The sequence below is a fragment of the Chiloscyllium plagiosum genome, chromosome 12 (assembly GCF_004010195.1).
Source record: "Chiloscyllium plagiosum isolate BGI_BamShark_2017 chromosome 12, ASM401019v2, whole genome shotgun sequence".
Taxonomy (NCBI): Eukaryota; Metazoa; Chordata; class Chondrichthyes; order Orectolobiformes; family Hemiscylliidae; genus Chiloscyllium; species Chiloscyllium plagiosum.
The window spans coordinates 42,100,950-42,120,689 of NC_057721.1; the positions used below are offsets into that span (position 1 = coordinate 42,100,950).

At 39.7% G+C, this 19,740-nt stretch overlaps 1 protein-coding gene across 6 annotated transcripts in view; it reads right to left on the reverse strand.

The window, feature by feature from the left end:
* The window catches only part of dcaf6 (ddb1 and cul4 associated factor 6), a 229,305-nt gene that overhangs the window by 38,263 nt on the left and 171,302 nt on the right, over window positions 1-19,740 (reverse strand). Inside the window, exon 16 of one of the 6 annotated variants that reach the window (XM_043700884.1) lies at window positions 9,997-10,662. The exons of the other annotated variants lie outside the window; for them this stretch is intronic. Within the exon in view, the coding sequence (XP_043556819.1) occupies window positions 10,626-10,662 (37 nt within the window). The 3' untranslated portion in view covers window positions 9,997-10,625. Of the gene's footprint in view, window positions 1-9,996; window positions 10,663-19,740 lie in introns of those variants that run through there. 6 annotated transcript variants of the gene reach the window in all.

Consider the following 19,740-nt stretch of genomic DNA (forward strand, 5'->3'; position numbering starts at 1 on the left):
ACACTTAACTTCTTAGTTACCCTCTATATTTGGTATGTAATTTGTCTCCAACTGTGAACACAGATGTAAAATATCTGTTCTACAGCTGTGCCATTTTCTCATTCCAGATGATAACTTATCCTGTCTATGTCTCCAAGGAACCAACATTTACTTTAGCTATATTCTCTTCAAGATTCATTCTTGCACTTTGAGTTTAAAATAAACTTTTTGAGTCCCTTGAAGATTGTCAATAGGCCAAATGTCAGATAATTCCACACCTAGAATAGAAAAAAAGTAGTGTTTGAGTTTTGGATCAACTAATATGGATATATAAATGCAGAGCTGAAAAAGCAACTTTCTGATTACCGCTAATGATCAACTAAACTGAAAGAAAACCTGAAACAGACTTCCTCAACACTCAGTAGCAGACTTTGTTAAATTATTATTCATTCACAGGTGAAAAGATCATCAACAGGAACAACATGGTATCTTCTATGTCATGAAATGTCCCAAGGCACTTCACAGGAACATTACAAAATAAAGTACACTGAACCACCCAAGAGGATATTGTGCTGGATTTACCAAGAAGCAGAAACAGCAATCTCATGCAGATTGTCACTCAGTTTCTTCTTTTTCAAACACAAAACAAAAGTTCTGCATTCTGAAAGTAGATTCTGATTACGACTCCTTCAGAAATACAGAGCTGCACTTCTATTCTTATAGGTACCTCATCGGATAAAATAGCAAGGCAAAGGCAAATTATGAATAAAGGCAAAATGCTGCGGATGCTAGAAACCTGAAACAAACAGAGAACGCTGGAGAAACTCAGTAGGTCTGGTAGTATCTGTGGAGAGAGAAACCGGGCCCATGTTTTGAGTCCGGTATAACTTCTTCAGATCTGAAGAAACTTTAACTGTGTTTTGCTCTCCACAGATGCTACCATACCTGTCAAGTTTCTCTAGCATTCTGTGTTTAAGGCAAAGTATGTTCCCTTTATCAAAGTAGTCAGTTGCCATATGCTGAAAAGTATAGATGCAGCATCATAGCTACTTGGACAGCTGTTGTCAAAGGGCAAATATGTAAGGCAAGTGTGAAGCTAGGGTGCCCAGGAAAATAAGATGCCAAGGGAAAGGGGATAAGTGTCAATCCATTAGGGTAACAAGGAAGCCAGGAAAATAGTGGAGTTTTTGGAGTAGAACAAGACAGGAGATAATTGGTTGGGAGGCAGGGATGGGGTTGCCGAATGTTGAATCTGGCAAGACACTGGTTGGGTGCTGGTGGAGAGATGGGTGTGTGCCAAGTCTGAAGCAATGGGATTTCGTGTTTGCTAGCGAGGATAGAAGTGGGTGGGAAGAGGTGGAGGAGTGTTTACATTCTGAAGAGAGTGGAAGTCGGGTCCCAGGAGGGATCAGGGGCTGAAGAGCTCCTGGGAAAGGGTTGAGGCTATGTTATGTCGACAATGGGTCAGCGAGTGTTTGGCCCAAAGTGGGATGAGCTTGCACTGGGTCCTGGCAGACAGGAGGGTCAGGTTGGTTCAGGGTCTGTGGGGTATAAGGGTCTTGGGCGGAATAGTTAGGTACATTTTAGGCAAGCTGGGCTTCCGTTTAATACTTAGCCTGGAGTTGGGCTTTTTATTTAATAGCCTAACTTGTCATAAGGAACTGATTATTTATCTTCAGCAACACCCCCAGAACTCCCCAATTTAAAAAGGATTCTTTCGGACAATATTGGGCAAAAGGGAATTGTCCAGCAGAATCTTTAACTTACAGGGAAATTCCTTTGGAGTCCATCACAGGGATTCCATAGGATGCCTATTTACAACACCTATCTATGCTTCAGAAGCGGTTATTTGGCCATCAAACCATTTGGGCCATTAGGACAGAGACCAAATGTTTCTCAAAGATCTCATTTTTGGAAGCATCTTAATATACGGGAATGACGTACAGAGGTAAAAAAGTGAGGTGGGCATGTTCAGAGCCTGGATCTTAGACAACTAAAGGCACACCAATGCTGGGGCAATTTAATTGAAGTGCAGAAGAGGCCAGAATTAGAGAAAGACATAGGTCAGAGAATTGTGGAGGTGGAGATCATGCACATGGGGAAGAGTGAAGCCATGGAAAGATTTGCAAGCAAGGATACAATTCCAAAATCAAGGGAGTCAATCAGTAAGCAAAGGAGTGATGGGAAAGAGGATTTGCTATGTTAAGACACGAGCAAGAGTTTTAGATGACAGAGGTACTGTGAGGGAACCAGTGAGGAGTGCATTGGAATAATGCAGTCTAGAAATGAGAATTACAGCAGCAGATGAGCTGTGACAAGGGTGGTCAAGTGATGTTAGGGCTGAATTACCATCTGTAAAATGGAAGGTAACAACAGTCTGCAGTTCTATCTTACTTATTCTTAGTACACTGCAATCTTGAAAGTTTATAATAGTAGAGAAACTCAACAAATGTACATAATGCACTGGTTTTGAGCTGGCAGCAGAGTCAGGATAGAGATATTACATTGGGGTATTTCAATGGACTGAATATCCTTTTCACACTCTGAATGTATTCAGAGTTTTTAATCAGACAGTTAATCAATTAAAGATTATTGAATCCAGTTATATAGAATATTATTGCTCCCTAAAGAAATGTCCTTTGACTTGGACATGATGTTCAATCACCTATGAAGGCATTTCCTAAGCAGTCACATGTAGAGCACCAAATATACTTAGTTCTGCTTGTGTTTTGGGGAATATGGCAAAAGTTTTAATATCTCTGCAGTCTGTTTCCTAAAGACTGATTTTCCTCTAACTAGGAGCTCTGGAAACCTTACCTGGAGAGTTGCCTAGGTCGGAAGACTGCGATCCCAATTAAGAGTATCAACAGCTGCTGCTTTGTAGCTTGATGGTCTGTAAAATGTCAATGCAAATATAAAGTCCTACCAGAGAACTTTGTTGATTTAGACCAATTTATACATCCTTAACTGTCTATCCTGTCCATTGACTGGGAGCTCAATTCTGTCCAAGTCCAAAAGTTTGGACTCCTTTTCAAGATGAGTAAAGTTATTATCATGCTGAGGCATTTTCCAAAAAATTGCTTACTATTAGAAAAGTTAAGAATTCTGGAAGAAATGAGAATGATGATAATTTGCATGACAAATGAATATCCTTTATCACTTCCTCTAGTTGTTATAAGGAGTCATCTTCTTACATACTGCTTGCTGAACAGAAAGCCAATGAACAGCAGCTTTGGTATCAGACGAAAGATTAAATATTTGGTCAGCAGTGGAACTACCTAAACTTTGAACTGACAAAAAAGCTGAGAAGAATAGAAACTTCAAATTTTACTCCTCCAGGTAAAATAACCTGCACTCACATGCTTTCATTCAAGATAGATTGTCCACAGAGTGCAAAGGGATTTACAGAAAGAATAGCTTTGCATGCTAATTTGCATATTTTAGATGTCAGTCTGTACTGGCAAAAAAATCAGTACAGACCAAACTGCTTCTCTCTAACTCCATAAACACTTTCCCAGACCCCGATCTGCGCCACCTGAGAACTAATACACTGGACTGTTTTTTTTTGTACTCAATATTACTGCCAGTGTTAATGTCATGAATAGTGTCCACTGTGTCCTAGAAACAAGAACTTTGGAGTAAAAGATTTCTGGCCTAAGCATACGGGCTTTATTACCTGCAATTAATATTCCCTGCAATGCTGAGAGAAAAACAAAGAAACAAAGAAAATTTACAGCCCAGGACCAGGCCCTTCAGCCCTCCAAGCCTGTACCAATCCAAATCCACTGTCTAAACCTAAGGATCTGAAAGAAACAAAGAAGAGAATCCTGTGTTTGACATCCAGACTCAAGCAACTGAAATAGGAAAATATCTGGTAATGAAGAGGGGATGCAATGAGGAAGGAAGTGAGAATGGAACTGAGGGTAAGGGCAGGGATTCTGGGAGCACCATTTTAATGGAGAAAAGAGACACTAATACTATTACTTAACAAAACTTTTGGGGAGTGAAAGTATCAAACAGCCAGTGCAGTTGATTAAAGGAAAGACGAGTATCAGCTTGCCCAATTTTTGTTTTAAAATGTCAACCTCAGAATATGGATATTGCTGGGGAGGCCAGTATTTATTCCCACCCTTAATTACAAATGACAAGGTGATGGTGATTCATTTCAGTCCATGTGGTTTACATGGCACTTGGGAGAGGAAGTGATACACTTTATTTAGGATTGGCTATCAGGCAGAAAACAGAGTAGGATTAAATGGGGTACTCTCATATTGGCAGGCTGTGACTAGTAGCCTATATTGCAAGAATCAGTACTTGGCTTCCAGATGTTCACAATATTTATCATTCATTCAGATGTACAAACCAAAAACGATATTGCCAGAAGTGTGGATGACACAAAGCTAATTGGGGATAAACGTTGTGAGGGAGATGTAAAGTGATTGAAGGAGATTTAGACCAGCTTAGTGAATGGAGAAGGATATGATACATGAAATAATTTTTCAAAATGTGAGTTTGCCCACTTGGTAGGAGGAACAAATGTGCAGAATATCTCAAACTGAGAGAGTAGAAAATGTGGATATAAAAAAGGAACTAGATGTTCCTGTTAATAAGTCACAGAATGCTAACATACAGATACAGTAAACTAACTGCATGCCAATGAAACATTAGAGGTTATTGCAAGAAGATTTGAGAACAGTAGTAGCAGTAAAATCTTGTTTAAGCTTGGTTGGGAGTCCTCTGCATCCCTGTTCCAGAGGTGTGTAATAATGTCTCTGAACAGGCTGATTGAAACACATCTAGATGTTTGGTTAGACTGTACCTGAAGTATTATGTGCAGTGTTGATCTCATAACTTCAGGAAAGGGAGCACAATAAAAGTTCACCAGACCTGCTCCTGGGATGCTAGGAAGAGAGACTGGGGAAACTTGGCCTGTATTCTGTAGAGTTTTCAAGAATGACAGGTGCTCTCATTGAAACCCACAAGAGATTAAAAGGAGAAAATGAGGATTAGATTACATTAGATTACATTCAGTGTGGAAACAGGCCCTTCGGCCCAACAAGTCCACACCGACCCGCCGAAGCGAACCCACCCATACCCCTACATTTACCCCTTACCTAACACTACGGGCAATTTAGCATGGCCAATTCACCTGCAGATGCAAGAGATCAGAGTTGAAAAGTGTGGCACTGGAAAATGACAGCAGGTCATGCAGCATCCGAGAAGCAGGAAAATCGATGTTTCAGGCATAAGCCCTTCATCAGGAATGAAGATATTTAAAGGGACAGGCAGAGTAGAGAGAAAAAAGATGCTTTTTGTTGGGAGACTTGAACTAGGAGAGACAATTTAAAAATAAGGAGGGGGGTGGGATGTGGGGAGGAGGTGGCAGTTGAAACTGAGATATGAGGGGGGGGGGTTTCTTTTTTCCACTCAGTGGGTTGCAAATTTTGGGAATTCTCTATCCCAGAAGGCTGTGGAAGCTCTATCTTTGGGAGCATGTTTAAGGCAGAGGTTGATAGATTTCTGATTACCAATGACGTAAAAGTATTGAGGGTAATGTGGTCAAAAGACATTGAAGCATTCACAGTCAGCATGATTGTATTAAATGGCAGAACAAGAAAGAGTATTCCTGTTCCATGTTCCTATGTAGGCACCCCCACAGTGCCACCTAGTAGCAAGTTCTAGGATTTAGATGCAATGAAGAAGCCTATATAGATTTCCAATTCTGGATGGTACCTGACTTTGTGGAAAACTTGCAAGTTAAATTGGATGTTTTGAAACTGTCCTTTTCATGGGCAGGATACTTTCAGAAATTTTTCAAATTTACCAGATAAATGTTAGTTTTGTAGTTTTAGTGCAACAACCTGGTTAGAGGCACATGTTGTTCTGGAGCATTTCTTCAGCATTAGAGAGACAGCTTCTTCTCAGGGCCCATAACCTCTGCTGTATCCAATATGTTCCATCAATGTTTGGTATCACATGGAATTAATTGAACTGACTGAAGATCAGCTGTGATAGTGGAGGTTTCATTGGAGAAGTAATGATGGATCATTCATTAAGCACTTCTGGCTGAAAATGGCCACAAATGTTTCAACTTGTCTTTTGAGTTAAGCTCCAGCTTCATGTGGGATAAGGATGACCACTGAGCTTCTGCCTTCCATTAGTTGTTCAATAATCTAACACTTTTCTAAATCTGACAGGATAGGTGAGAATTGATCTTATTTGTTGCGTACAGGATAGCTTAGCCATCAAGAATATGCCATTTCTATGGCTCAGCATGCAACATATCCCCTTGTTGTGGCTTTACCAGATTCACAATTAATTTTTAGATATCCTTGGTATTGCTCCCGAAATGCTCTACCACATTACCGGTTAAAACCAGAGTTGATTGGTTAATTGCAATCATAGAGTAAGAGATAATGCCAACATCAAGGTTATAGATTATCGCGAAATAAAAATTTGCTGCTGCCAAAGGCTTTGATAGTGCCTCTTGGATGCCCAGTTCAGAGTTCCTAGACTGATTCGGAATCTCTCCAATTTAGCACATGGTGCCAGATAATAATGTAAAATGTCCTGAATTTGAAAATGGGATTGTCATTGTTGTCACTTATTACCAATGCCATCAGATGCATCTGTGACCGGTACATTTGGTGGGGATTAGGTCAGTTTTCCCTCACATTGGTGCTCTCAGCTCCGTCTGGCAGGTACGTCCTTTAGGACTTGGACAGTTCATTCGACAGGCTACCGAACCACATTTGATAACAAAGGTTAGTATCAGCAATGGAAGGCATTGAACTCCCCTTAGTATCCATTGTGTTCTCCTTCTGCCTTGCAGAATTTATTCTTTTATTTACTGAGCCAGTAGTCATTGCAGGTCAATTAAAAAAATGTATATGAAAGGACATAGAATTGATTAGGGTCCACTGTTTCAGTGAAATCGATCTGGAAAGAGAGGCTTTTGTGGAATAAACCAGAAAGTGCTAGAGAAACTTATCAGGTCTGGTATCATCAATGGGGAAAGATATAATCAACATTCCAAGTCTGATATGACTTCTTCAGAGCTGAAAGGAATTGCAAAATTATGATTTTCATTCTGTTGACAGAGGAGGAATGAGTGGAACAGATGGTGACTATGCCCATAGTAAAATACAAAGGGGTTGCTACTATAGCAAAGGAGTGATAGAGACATAAAATAGGTGTAAATGATAGGTGGGAGAAAGAGAAAATGGACACACACTACTAAGAACAAAGACAATGAAGTGCAAATGATACACTGTTTTTGGGATTGACGGCTTAATCAAAATGGAGGACTGAGGCCTTGCTTTGAAGTTGACTAATTCAATATTGATTCCTAGAGCTTTTAAAGAGCCTAAGTGGAAAATGCGGCTCTATTCTTCCAGCTTGCATTGAACTTCATTGGAACACTATAGCAGGTCACTGTCCAAGTTGCTTGCCATTTCAATAAATCATCTTACTCCCATGCTAACATTTCCTTCCTGACCTTATTTAAGAAATGTGGCAATGAGAAACCAGACAATTATAGACTAGATAGGCTAATACTTGTTTATTTGGAAATATGTTAGTCTACAGTTAAGTATATCTTGACAAATTTTTAGCTTTTGAGAGGGTATTTGTAAAGAGTAGATCATGCATAAACAGGTTTTTTTTAAGAAAAGGTGAATTAAGATGTAGACAGCAGAATTTTAATGAATATTATTTCTTTGGACTTTCAGATGATATTTGATAAGATCCCTCATAAGAGACTATAAGCAAAAATAGAAGGCAAATTTTTGATTTGGTATGGAAATTGTCTGCGTGAAAGGAGGTAAAGAGCAGGAATAATAAGCAGGTATTCTGATTGTGAGGATGTGAATTGCAGTGTATTAGAATGGCCTGTGTTGGGGTTCCCATTATTTTTGTTATGAATGACTTCGATGATGGGCTAGAAAGCCATATGCTCCAATTTGCCAATGACAAAGATAGGCAGGCAGTGATGCAAGCAGTGAGACAGAAGCAAAAAAAATTACAAGGGGTGGGAAAATTAAATGAATCGAAAAAACTGTGGCAAATTGATTTCAATCAAAGCAAATGTGAGGTCATCTACTTTGAACTTAAAAAGGATAAGGAATTTTCTAAATGGTGTAAATCTAATAGTCACTGCAAACAAATAAAAATTGGATCCAGGTGTACAGATTATTAAAATGACATAAACAGACAATCAAAGAAGCTAATGAAACGCTGTCCTTTACAGCACTGGAAAGCAATGTGCTGGAAGTCATGCTTCAGCTATACAAAATCTTAATTCAACCAATCTGGAATTCTGAAGCAGTTCGGGGAACCTTACCTTAGAAAGTTGTGAAGAACAGCTACATTAGACTTGAAAAATATTAACTTCATTTCTTTCTCCACACATGCTGGCAGACTCTGTATTTCCCAGCATTTTCTATTTTTTTTTACTTAGGAAGGATATATTGGCCTTGCAGGGAATATAGTGCAGATTATCAGAATAATATCTGGACTCCAAAAATTATATTACAAGGAATCATTTCCCAAACTAGGGTGGTACTCCTGGAACTTAGCAGAATATGGGATGATTTTCAAGATATTACGATAATAGATAGATAAAATGGAAATAAATTACCTCTGCTGGTTGGAGAGCCTATGGTTTGGGGGGGGGGTCACAGAATAAAAATCAGAGTTACATTTTACTGAAGTTTAATTAGGAAATATGGCTACATGCTAAGTGTCAGAGGAAGTTTGGAACTCTTCTGCAAATAGAAATTGATGATTGATCAACTGTAAATTTTTAATCAGAGACTGACAAATTTCTGTTTTTTATTACAATATGGAGCAAAGGTCATCAAGCAGACATTATGGAGATCAGCCACAAACTTATTTTGGAGATATTCAACGGCCCATACCTGTGTGTATATTGTTACTTGTTTTTACTGGTAGTTATCAATCTTGAGTTGTTAATTTTTGAGAACTGCATCAGGGTTTTGAAACCGATGGCCAGTTATACTTTATTTTCTAGACTGATATGTACAGAAAGCTAAAGCTACAAATAGGCCAAATCAAAATTGTAAACTTTCAGCTAAATCTCTAGGGGTTGCAAATATAGAATCAAATTCTTTAGTTGGGAAGGAATGAGCACTAAAATACAATCAAAAATAGTGTATAGCAAGAATAGTAGGCCATTGAGTATTCTGCTGTTCTGTTCTGCTGTTCTGCTATTTAGTCATGGTTAATTTGTGACCCAACTGCACGTACCTACCCATATCCCTTAATGCACCTTGTTAGCAAAAATATCTCAATCGCATTCCTAAAAATTACAACAATCTATTGCCATTGAGAGAGTTCCAAACCAACTGTGTATGTAGAAATAAGTCTTTCTTAGCTTCAATCCTGGAAGACCTGGCTCTAATATTTAGATAATGCTCTTAGTCCTAGACTTCTTAAAGAGCATAAATATTTTCACGTAAGCAGCCCCGTCAGTTCCTCCAATACCTTGAAAACTTTGAAACAACCCATGACCATTTAAATTCTGGGAAATATAAACCTAGTAATATGCATCCCTCTCCTCTGCATGAGTGCAGGTGGCTGCATTGTATTGCATCAGGGTACATAAGAACATTAGAAATAGGAGTACGCCAGTCAAGCCCTCCAGCCTATTCCACCATTCAATACGTTTATGGTTGATTTGTTAGTGGCCCATTCGACTTTACTGTCTATCCCATAATCCTCAACTCTCCTATATATCCAAGATCTGTTTAACTCATAAGGAATAGGAGTAGGAATAGGCAATTTGGCCTGTCGAGCCTGCTTAATCATTCAATATGATCACAACTGATCTGTTCATGGACTCAGTTCCACTTAGCCACACACACACACACACCATAACTCTTAATTCCTTTACTGTTCAAAATCGGTCTTTGTCTTAACAAAAAAAAAATCGATGAGACAGTCTGCTTCACTGGGCAGGCGATTCCACAGATTCACAACGCTTTGAGTGAAGAAGTTCCTCCTCAACCTCGTCCTAAATCTCCTCCCCCTTATTTGGAGGCTATGCCTCCTTGTTCTAGTTTTACCCACAGTGGAACCAACCTCTCTTTTTCTATCTTATCATTTCGTTTCATAATTTTATATGTTTCTACAAGACTCCCCTTCATTCTTTTAAATTCCAATAAACTCAGCCTTGAATGACTCAGCTTCCACTCTCTGAGGTAGAGAATTTTGAAGAGTATTTAATGTTGAAAAAATGGAAATCCCTCTTCCTGTATGTATTGAACGGGAGATTCTCTGGTTCTAGATCAATAACATCCTCTTAGCAACTAGGCTCTCAAGTCGTCTCAGAAATTCTTCTGAACGCTAATGAATGTAGACCATAAATGATTCCTGGGATGAAGTAGTAATCTAGTGAACTTTCTCCAGCCCATGTCTAATGTAAGAATATCCCTTTTTGGATAAGGAGCACAAAACTGCTTTATACTATACATAAGCATGGTGTTGATGGCTCATGCAAGCACTAAGATACAAACTACTGGTACAATTCAAATGGAGTGAATGCCTGAGGAGCTTCATTTCCCTACTCTGGGATTAGAAAATAACAAATGACACCATTGCCAGTGTTTTGAAAGCGCTAGGATTCTTCATGTGCTCTTTGGTCTGCTGTGGTTAGAATTCGTGCTGTTGGAATTAAAGAATAACAATTCAAAAGATTAATGCCATATGCTGTCCTGAAGAAGTATTTTAAGATTTCAAATCACAACAAATTTCAAAGCAGTACAAACATCAGGTATACTTTCATTAATGTCTATAAAGACAATTATAACAACCATTGTAGAATTAAAATTTAGAATATAAGTTAGTAAAGTTGGGAGATATTGAATCCAACAGAATTTGGATCCAAATACAAATCATCCAAAATATATTATTTCTCCATGGGGCAGGCAGACCCATTGGGGAAAATAGAGAAAGCATCTTGATATCTTTGAACCTATTCATGCTAAATGTACTAACAACCAGGCTGAAAAGTCATTCAAGAATGAAGGCAAAAGCTGCAAAAATTGCATAATGGATAAAATATTTTCCACATGACTGCATAAAGTGGCAAAATGCAGGGCAAGTGAATTTTTAAAAAGCATGGAAAGGAAAGAATAATTCAACTTACCTTGTAAGCTATTTAAAATTTCTTTAAGAGACAGTTTCCTGATTTCTCCCCGAGGAGGATTGCCATGTTTTCTACTTTGTGTGGGGTGGAGGAAAGGAAATAATGTGCACCATTGAAACACAAGCCTGGGGTTAGTTATTAAAAAGGTGTTGCAATACTGAGAGAACACTGAGTTCTCACAGAACTGCATTACTGCAGTAAAGAGAATCCTCTTCAGGCACATGAGCACACAATTTCAGTAACTTACACCTGAAACAAAAGTATTATTTGTACTTTTGGTACACAGATACTACAAACATTGAAGAAATGACTCCATCCCAAAATCATTTCATTTAGAACCCATCGTCCATATTATTTTTTTTAATTTAATATGGATTTAAATGTATTTTCAGGAAATAAAGGAAAAGAATGTCAACTCTTTGCAAAACTCAGATCATCAATCATAATATTTCCAAAAATAAAATTAGTTTTAATTGGCAAGCTGATCTGCTCAAAGTTAGATCAACCGTAACTTGCTTAGAGTTACTTGAGCTACTCCACCCTCTAAATTAAGCTCAATTTATAAATATTTCCATTATGTTTGCATATTTAATTTAGTGACTGTTGTTCACTAAGAAATACGCACTGTCAAATGGATAACAGAAATGGACAATAACAGAAAAATCACAAAAATTTAGTAAATATCAATTTCTTGATGTAGAGAGATGCAATTTAGAGGAATATATATATTACATCCAGTCAAGAAGATTAGAATTACTTTAGTGAGGGCAGCTACCATCATGTTAGAGTTTTGAGTTGTCCTTTGAAATTAAGGATTTCAACACAAGTTGAGTAACATATTTGTGAAAAGATTTGTAGCTCGGGTGTTCGTTGTTGTGGTTCTGTTCTGAGCTGGGAATTTGTGTTGCAGATGTTTCGTCCCCTGTCTAGGTGACATCCTCAGTGTTTCGGAGCCTCCTGTGAAGTGCTTCTGTGATCTTTCCTCCGGCATTTGTAGTAGTTTGGATCTGCCACTTCCGGTTGTCAGTTCCAGCTGTCCGTTGCAGTGGCTGGTATATTGTGTTCATGAACACCAACTACCCACGAAATGACACGACCAGTTATCCTTAGTAGCCACACACGCAGATGACAAGCAACATGAATTCGACTGGGACAACACTACTATTATTGGACAAGCCAAACAGAGAACAGCCAGGGAATTCCTAGAGGCATGGCACTCATCCACAGATTCAATCAATAAGCACATCGACCTGGACCCAATATACAGGCCACTGCAACGGACAGCTGGAACTGACAACCGGAAGAGGCAGATCCAAACCACTACAAATGCCGGAAGAAAGATCACAGAAGCGCTTCACAGGAGGATGTCACCTAGACAGGGGACGAAACGTCTGCAACACAAATTCCCAGCTTGGCGAACAGAACCACAACAATAAGTAACATATATTTAAGATAAAATGATTCAGACAGTTTGATTAGTATTCTAAAATATCAGGGTAACGTGATGTGTGGTGAATTCATAATGTGTGGAAAATAAAGGTTTTGCTCTTAGCTCAGATTATTTGACTATTAACAGTCTAATTTAAAATATATATATAGTTCCTAATCAACCTGTCCAGAGATATTATGATATACCTCTGGAGCAGGTGGGATTTGAAATCTGGGCTTCCTGGTCCAGAGGTAGGATCACTACTTCTATTGTACATTATTGTGCTTTCACTGGATATTCAAATGGTCAGCATACTTTTGAAATACTGTATAATCAGATGTATAATATTTAAAACTGTGTAGTTGACTTAGGTTGTGGGCACAAGGTGGTGCTATGTCGTTGGCTTGTTCAGATTTCGGGGTGTTCTTTGCGTCAGTTCCTGGGGTCTCAATATTCCCTGGTACCATTTCCTCAATTATTATGAAGAAAAAAAGACATAAATTACATTTCATTAAAAAAAAGACCTTTGTAATGTTTACACTTTTTGTTAGGATTCTGTGTTGAAGTAAAATCCTACGGACCCTCAAGGAATGTGATCTTTTACAGTAGCTTTCAGTAGTTATTTCACTGCAGGTGAGATAGTTTTTGTTTCCACATCTGCATAATTCTTGTAGAAGCCATTGAAATATAGTCCAAGCAGAAATCCAAGTTGAATTTCATCACTCCAGTTGAAACTAATCAACTGTACTGGGCATTAAAGCGGACATTATTTTTGTCTATTCAATAATTTTGGTAAGACAAACCAGGGCAGGATTTATGCAGTTAATTGTAGGGTTCTGGGGAGTGTTGCCTAACAAAGAGACCTAGGGGTACAGGTATATATCTTCTTGAAAATTGAGTCACAGGTAGACAGGGAGGTGAAGGTGGCATTTAGTATATTTGCCTTCATTGGTCAGAACATTAAGTATAGGAGTTGGGGGATCAGTTGTGACTGTACATGGCATTGGTGATGCCACTTTTAGAATACTGCTTACAATTCTGGTCACCCATCTATAGAGAAGATGTATTAAACTTGAAAGGGTGCAGGAAAGAAGTGGATAACAGAGATCCAGTAGACATAATATATCTGGACTTCTGGAAGGCATTTGATAAAATGCCATACAAAAAGTTAATTCACAAGGTTGGATCATATGGGGTTGGGGTAATTTATTAGCTTGGATAATGACTGGCTGACAGACAGAAGACAGAGTTGGGATAAATGTTTTATTTTTCTGGATGACAAGATGTAACTACTGGGGTGTCATAGGGTTCAGTCCTTAGACCCCAGCTATTTACAATGTACACTAATAACTTAGATACAGAGATAGAAGGCTGTATTGCCAAATTTGTGGATTACACAAAAAATGGGCGGGATGGTAAACTGCAATGAGGAAATAAGAACTTTGCAAATGGATATAGGAGAGTGGGCCAAACTGTGAAATTCGGAGTTTAACGTGGATAAGTGTGAGATCATATATTTTGGTCAAAAGAAATGGGAAGGTGACCTATTTTCTAAATGGGGAGAGACTTCGGGGTGCTCTGGTGCAGAGGGATCTGGGTGTCCTCCTTCATGAGTCACAGAAAACTAGCATGCCTGTACAGCAGATAATAAAGAAAGCAAATGGAATGTTGGCTTTTATAGCTGAAGGAATAGAATCTAAAAGGTAAAGAAATACTGTTTCAACTACACAAGACATTGGTGAGACCACTCCTGGAACATTGTGCGCAGTTTTGGCCCCCTTATTTGAAGAAAGATTTAGTGGCATTGGAGGCAGTTCAGAGCTAGATTGATCCCACCGACGAGGGGATTGTCATATGAAGAGAGATTTAACAGTTTAGGCCGATACTCTCTGGAATTTAGAAGAATGAGGGGAGATCAAATTGAGGTATTCAAGATGTTAAAGGGTATGAACAAAATAGATGTGGAGCAGATGCTTCCTCTTCTGGGGCATTCTAGATGAGAGGCCATAGCCCTAGAATAAGGGGTAGCAAATTTAAAATGGAGTTGAGGAGAAACTACTTCTCCCAAAGGGTTGCTAATCTGTGGAATTTGCTACCTCAAAGTGTGATGGATACTGGGACAGTGAGTAAATGTAAGGAGGTAGACAGATTTTTAATTGGTAATGGGTTGAAGGGTTTGGGAAGAAGGCAGAAAAATAGGGGTGAGGAGCACATCAGTTATAATTGAATGGCGGAGCAGACTTAATGGGCCAAAAGGTCCAATTCTGCTCCTGTACCTAATGAATGTATAAAAGATTTACAAGGATATTGCTAGGATGGGAGGGTTTCAGCTATAGGAAAGGGCTGAATATGATGGGGTTCTTTTCCCTGCAACACTGAGGGGTGATCTGATAAAGGTTTATGAAATCATGAACGGCATGAATATGGTGAATAGCAAAGGTCCTTTTTCTAGAGTGGAGAAGTCCGAAACTAGAGGACATAGGTTTAAGGTGAGAGGGGAAAGATTTAAAAGGAACTCGGGACTAACTTTTTCACACAGCGGGTGCTGCGCATATGGATTGAGCTGAAAGAGGAAGTGGTGAAGGCGGGTGCAATTGCAACATTTAAAAAGCATCTGGATGGGTTTAGGAAAAGGAAGGGTTTAAAGGGAAATGGGCAAAGTGCTGCTAAAGAGGATTAAGTCAGATTGGGATGATGATTGGCATGGACAGGTTGGACCAAAGGGTCTGTTTCCATACTGTATGACTAAACTCAGTGATTTATTAGTTATACCACAAGAGTGAAGTACACAATTAAAGGATAACTGAACTGATCAGACACAGCCATCACCATTTTATGCAAAGTCACGTCTAATATAATTGATGTTTTAAATGAAAAGGAGTATCTATGTAGGTTGTTTTAATGGACATTCAGAAGTTACTTGGTGCTGTGCCAAGTAGTTAGCAAAAATAAAATTGCATCAAATTCTGGGTAATCCATGATGGAATACTGGAACAAATTGTGGTTGTAAGAGCTGCTCTTTTTGAAGTATTTTCAGTGTTGGAGCTGATTTCCTCGAATTCTAGGTGCAGTAATTACCGTTTTATAAGCTGTTGCATGATTTTGGAACTTTCGGAAAAAATGATCAAAATAGTACTTTAAAAAGGAGGAAGACAGACAAAGACAGTGACCACATGGACAGTGAATCAAACAGAGAAATAAACCTGCACTGATATCTGACCTAGCAGTGAATCTGCAGTGTTTGCTTTCCGTATCCTGGACATTGGAGTTTGTCAAAGATAAAAATTAACAAACAGTGAAACTCACAGCTGACCTTGGAGAAACCTATGTAGGAAAGTTTACAGCACGGGAGCAACTAAGTGGCTTTCTTTTTGATTGTATGTTTCATTGAGATCTGTCTCCTGATTAAACTTTAAAAATATAAAACATTGGTACTAAGTTAGCCTGGACAGTGCTTTTTTTTTAAAGAGCTGTAAGACTATGCTGTTTTCTGGGTTGTAGATTGTTACCGTGCAAAAATGGCCTTTAGTTATGTGCTCTTCCTGTCGGATGTGGGAGATTAGGGAGAGTTTCATGTTACTGAAGATTTTGTCTGCAGAAAGTGTGCTTGGTTGACAATCCTATCAGATCACATGGATTGGCTGGAGTGGCAGTTAGAGACAATGAGGAATTTGCAGGAGCTAGGGGGTGTGATGGATGGCAGTTGCAGGAAGGGAGATAAATTGAAGATACAGTTGGGTAGATGGTGACCTTCAGGAAAGGTAGGAGAGGGAGGCAAGTCACGCAGGAGTCTCCTGTGGCTATCCCCATCTCAAACAAGTATGCTGTTTTAGAAAACATAGGTCAAAAGTTACACAGCACCAGGTTATTAAATTTGATTAGATTAGATTCCCTACAGTGTGGAAACAGGCCCTTCAGCCTAACAAGTCCACACCGACCCTCCAAAGAGCAACCCACCCAGTACCATTCCCCTATATTTACCCCTGACTAATGCACCTAGTACTACGGGCAATTTAGCATGGCCAGTTCACCTAACCTGCACATCTATGGGCTGCGGGAGGAAACTGGAGCACCCGGAGGAAACCCACGCAAACACGAGGAGAATGTGCAAACTCCACACAGACAGTTGCCCAAGGCGGGAATTGAACCCAAGTCCATGGTGCTGTGAGACAGCAGTGCTAACCACTGAGCCACTGTGCCACCCCTAAAATCCAACAGGTTTATTTAAAATCGTAAAGCATTGCCCCTTTGTCAGGTGAATGAAAGTTAGTGATTTCAAATAAACCTGTTGGACTTTAACATGGTTTCGAATCTCTTTTGACCTTGTCCACCCCAGTCTAACACCGGCACTTCCAAATCTTGGAAATGTAAGGGGCGATGGACTCTCAGCGGAATGTAGCACTGACAGCCAGATTTCTGATACCGAGACTGGCTCTAATGTAACAAGGGGTACGTCAGGTTCCAAACAATCAATTGTGACAGAGGACTCTCTAGTCAGAGGCACAGACAGAGGTTTCTGCAGCTGACAGCAAGACATCAGAATGGTGAGTTGCTTCCCTGGTGCCAGGATCAAGGATATCTCATACGGGGTGAAAATCATTCTCAAAGGGGAGAGGGACCAGCAGGAGGTCATTGTACACATTGGAACTAACAATATAGGACAAGAAAAGGACAAGATTCTGAGGAGAATTTGGAAGTTAGGAAGTTAGGCAGGAATTTAAAAAAAGGTCCTTGATGGTAGCAATATCTAGTTCCTGGTGCCATGAACTTCGTAAGGGTAGGAATAGGAAGATAGAGGAAATGATTGGGTGGCTGAGGAGCTGGTGCAGGGGAGAAGGATTCACATTTTTGGATCATTGGAGTCCCTTCTGGCATAGAAGTGACCTGTATAAGAAGGATGGATTGCACCTGAAGTGGAAGGTGACCAATAAACTGGCGGGGAGAATTCCTAAAGCTGCTCAGGAGGATTTAAATTGGGTTGGTGGGGGCTGGAGGTTAGTTGACACTCAGGGAGATGGTGAGGAAAGAGATCAGTTTCAGACCGGTATAGGTGGGAAAAGGAGCAAGTCGAACAAGCAGATCAGGCAGGAACAATGATGTGGAGGTGCCAGTGTTGGTCTGGAGTGGACGAAGTTGAAAATCACACAACACCAGGTTACAGTCCAACAGGTTTATTTGAAAACACAAGCTTTCGGAGTGTTGCTCCTTCATCAGACACAAGAAAATTTTCTGATTCGGTATTTGGATGCGCAAAATTTGATCGACTTTGGGAAATAAGGCAGGGCAGGTGTCTGAGATGCCAGTGGGGGAGCACTTTGGATCCAACAACCATAATTCTATTAGTTTTAAAATAATGATTGAAATGGACTAACTGGATCTAAAAGTTAAAGGTTAAATTGGAGTAAGGTCAATTTTGACAGTATTAGGCAAAAACTTTCAAAAGTTAGTTGGGGGTGGATGTTTGCAGGTAATGAAATGGCTGGAAAATGGGAAGCCTTCAAAAATGAGATAACGAGAGTCCAGAGACAGTATGTTCCTGTTAGGGTGAAGGGAATGCTGGATGACGAGAGAAGTTGAGGTTTTGGTCAAGAACAAGGAGGAACCAATATGTATAGACAGCAGAGATCGAGTAAATCCTGACAAGTGTATAAAGGCAATAGCAGTATACTCCTGATCAGGAGGGCAAAAAATAGACATGAGATAGCTTTGGCAAATAGGGTTAAGGAGAATCCAAAGGGATTTTACAAGTACATTAAGGACAAAAGGGTAATTAGGGAGTCAGCAAGGCTGCCTATGTGTGGAACCGCAGGAGATGGGTGGAGATACTAAACAAGTATTTTGCATTAGTATTTACTGTGGAACAGGATATGGAATATATAAAAGATGGGGAAATAATTAGTGACATCTTGAAAAACGCTCATATTACAGAGGAGGAAGTGCTGAATGTCTTAAAACCCATCAAGGTGGATAAATACCCAGGACCTGATCAGGTGTACACAAGAACTCTGTGGGAAGTTAGGGAAGTGACTGCTGGTCCCCTTGCACCGATATTTGTATCATTGGTAGCCATAGATGAGGTGCCAGAAGACTGGAGGTTGGCTAATATGGTGTCACTATTTAAGAAAAGTTGTAAGGAAAAGCCAGGGAACTATAGACTGGTGATCTTGACCTCAGTGGTGGACAAGTGTTGGAGGGAATCCGGAGGGTCAGGATTTCCATATATTTGGAAAGACAAGGACTGATCAGGAATAGTCAACATGGCTGTGCACGTGGAAAATTGTGTCTCACTAAATTAATTGAGTTTTTTTGAAGAAGTAACAAAAAGGATTGAGGAGGGAAGAGTGGTGGACGTGATCTATATGGACTCCAGTAAAACATTTGACAAGGTTCCTCATTGTGGGCTGGGTTTAAAGGAATAGGGGTCAAATGCTGGCAATTTATTTAGGATATCTGCTCTGCATGGACTGACGGGTCTGTTTCCATGCTATGTATCTTTATGACTCTATTGGAAACAAGCTTCTGATGTGTGATCAGGAAGTAATTAGATGTTAGGAGACAGCAGGGATGATGGATGTAAACCCTAATTGATGGAATGAGTAGGGAATATCCTCCAGGATTCTGTTCTTGGGTTCAGTTTTTTATTATTTATTAATAGAAGAATAGAGTGTTGTACCCCGAGTTTGTTGAGAATACTGAATAAGGTAGCACTGGGGATGTTGCAGAACATTGCAGATGCACTACAGATGAGAATAGCCAGCAAAACACTGGCAAATAGCCCCAGAGAAGCAGGGAATTAGAATATTATTTGAATAGAAACAGTACGCAGGGCTACGATGGAGCTGCGTTAGCTGAATTAGAACATAGAACATAGAAAAATACAGCGCAGTACAGGCCCTTTGGCCCTCGATGTTGCGCCGATCCAAGCCCACCTAACCTACACTAGCCCACTATCCTCCATATGCCTATCCAATGCCCGTTTAAATGCCCATAAAGAGGGAGAGTCCACCACTGCTACTGGCAGGGCATTCCATGAACTCACGACTCGCTGAGTAAAGAATCTACCCCTAACATTTGTCCTATACCTACCACCCCTTAATTTAAAGCTATGCCCCCTCATAATAGCTGACTCCATACGTGGAAAAAGGTCCTCATGGTCAACCCTTTC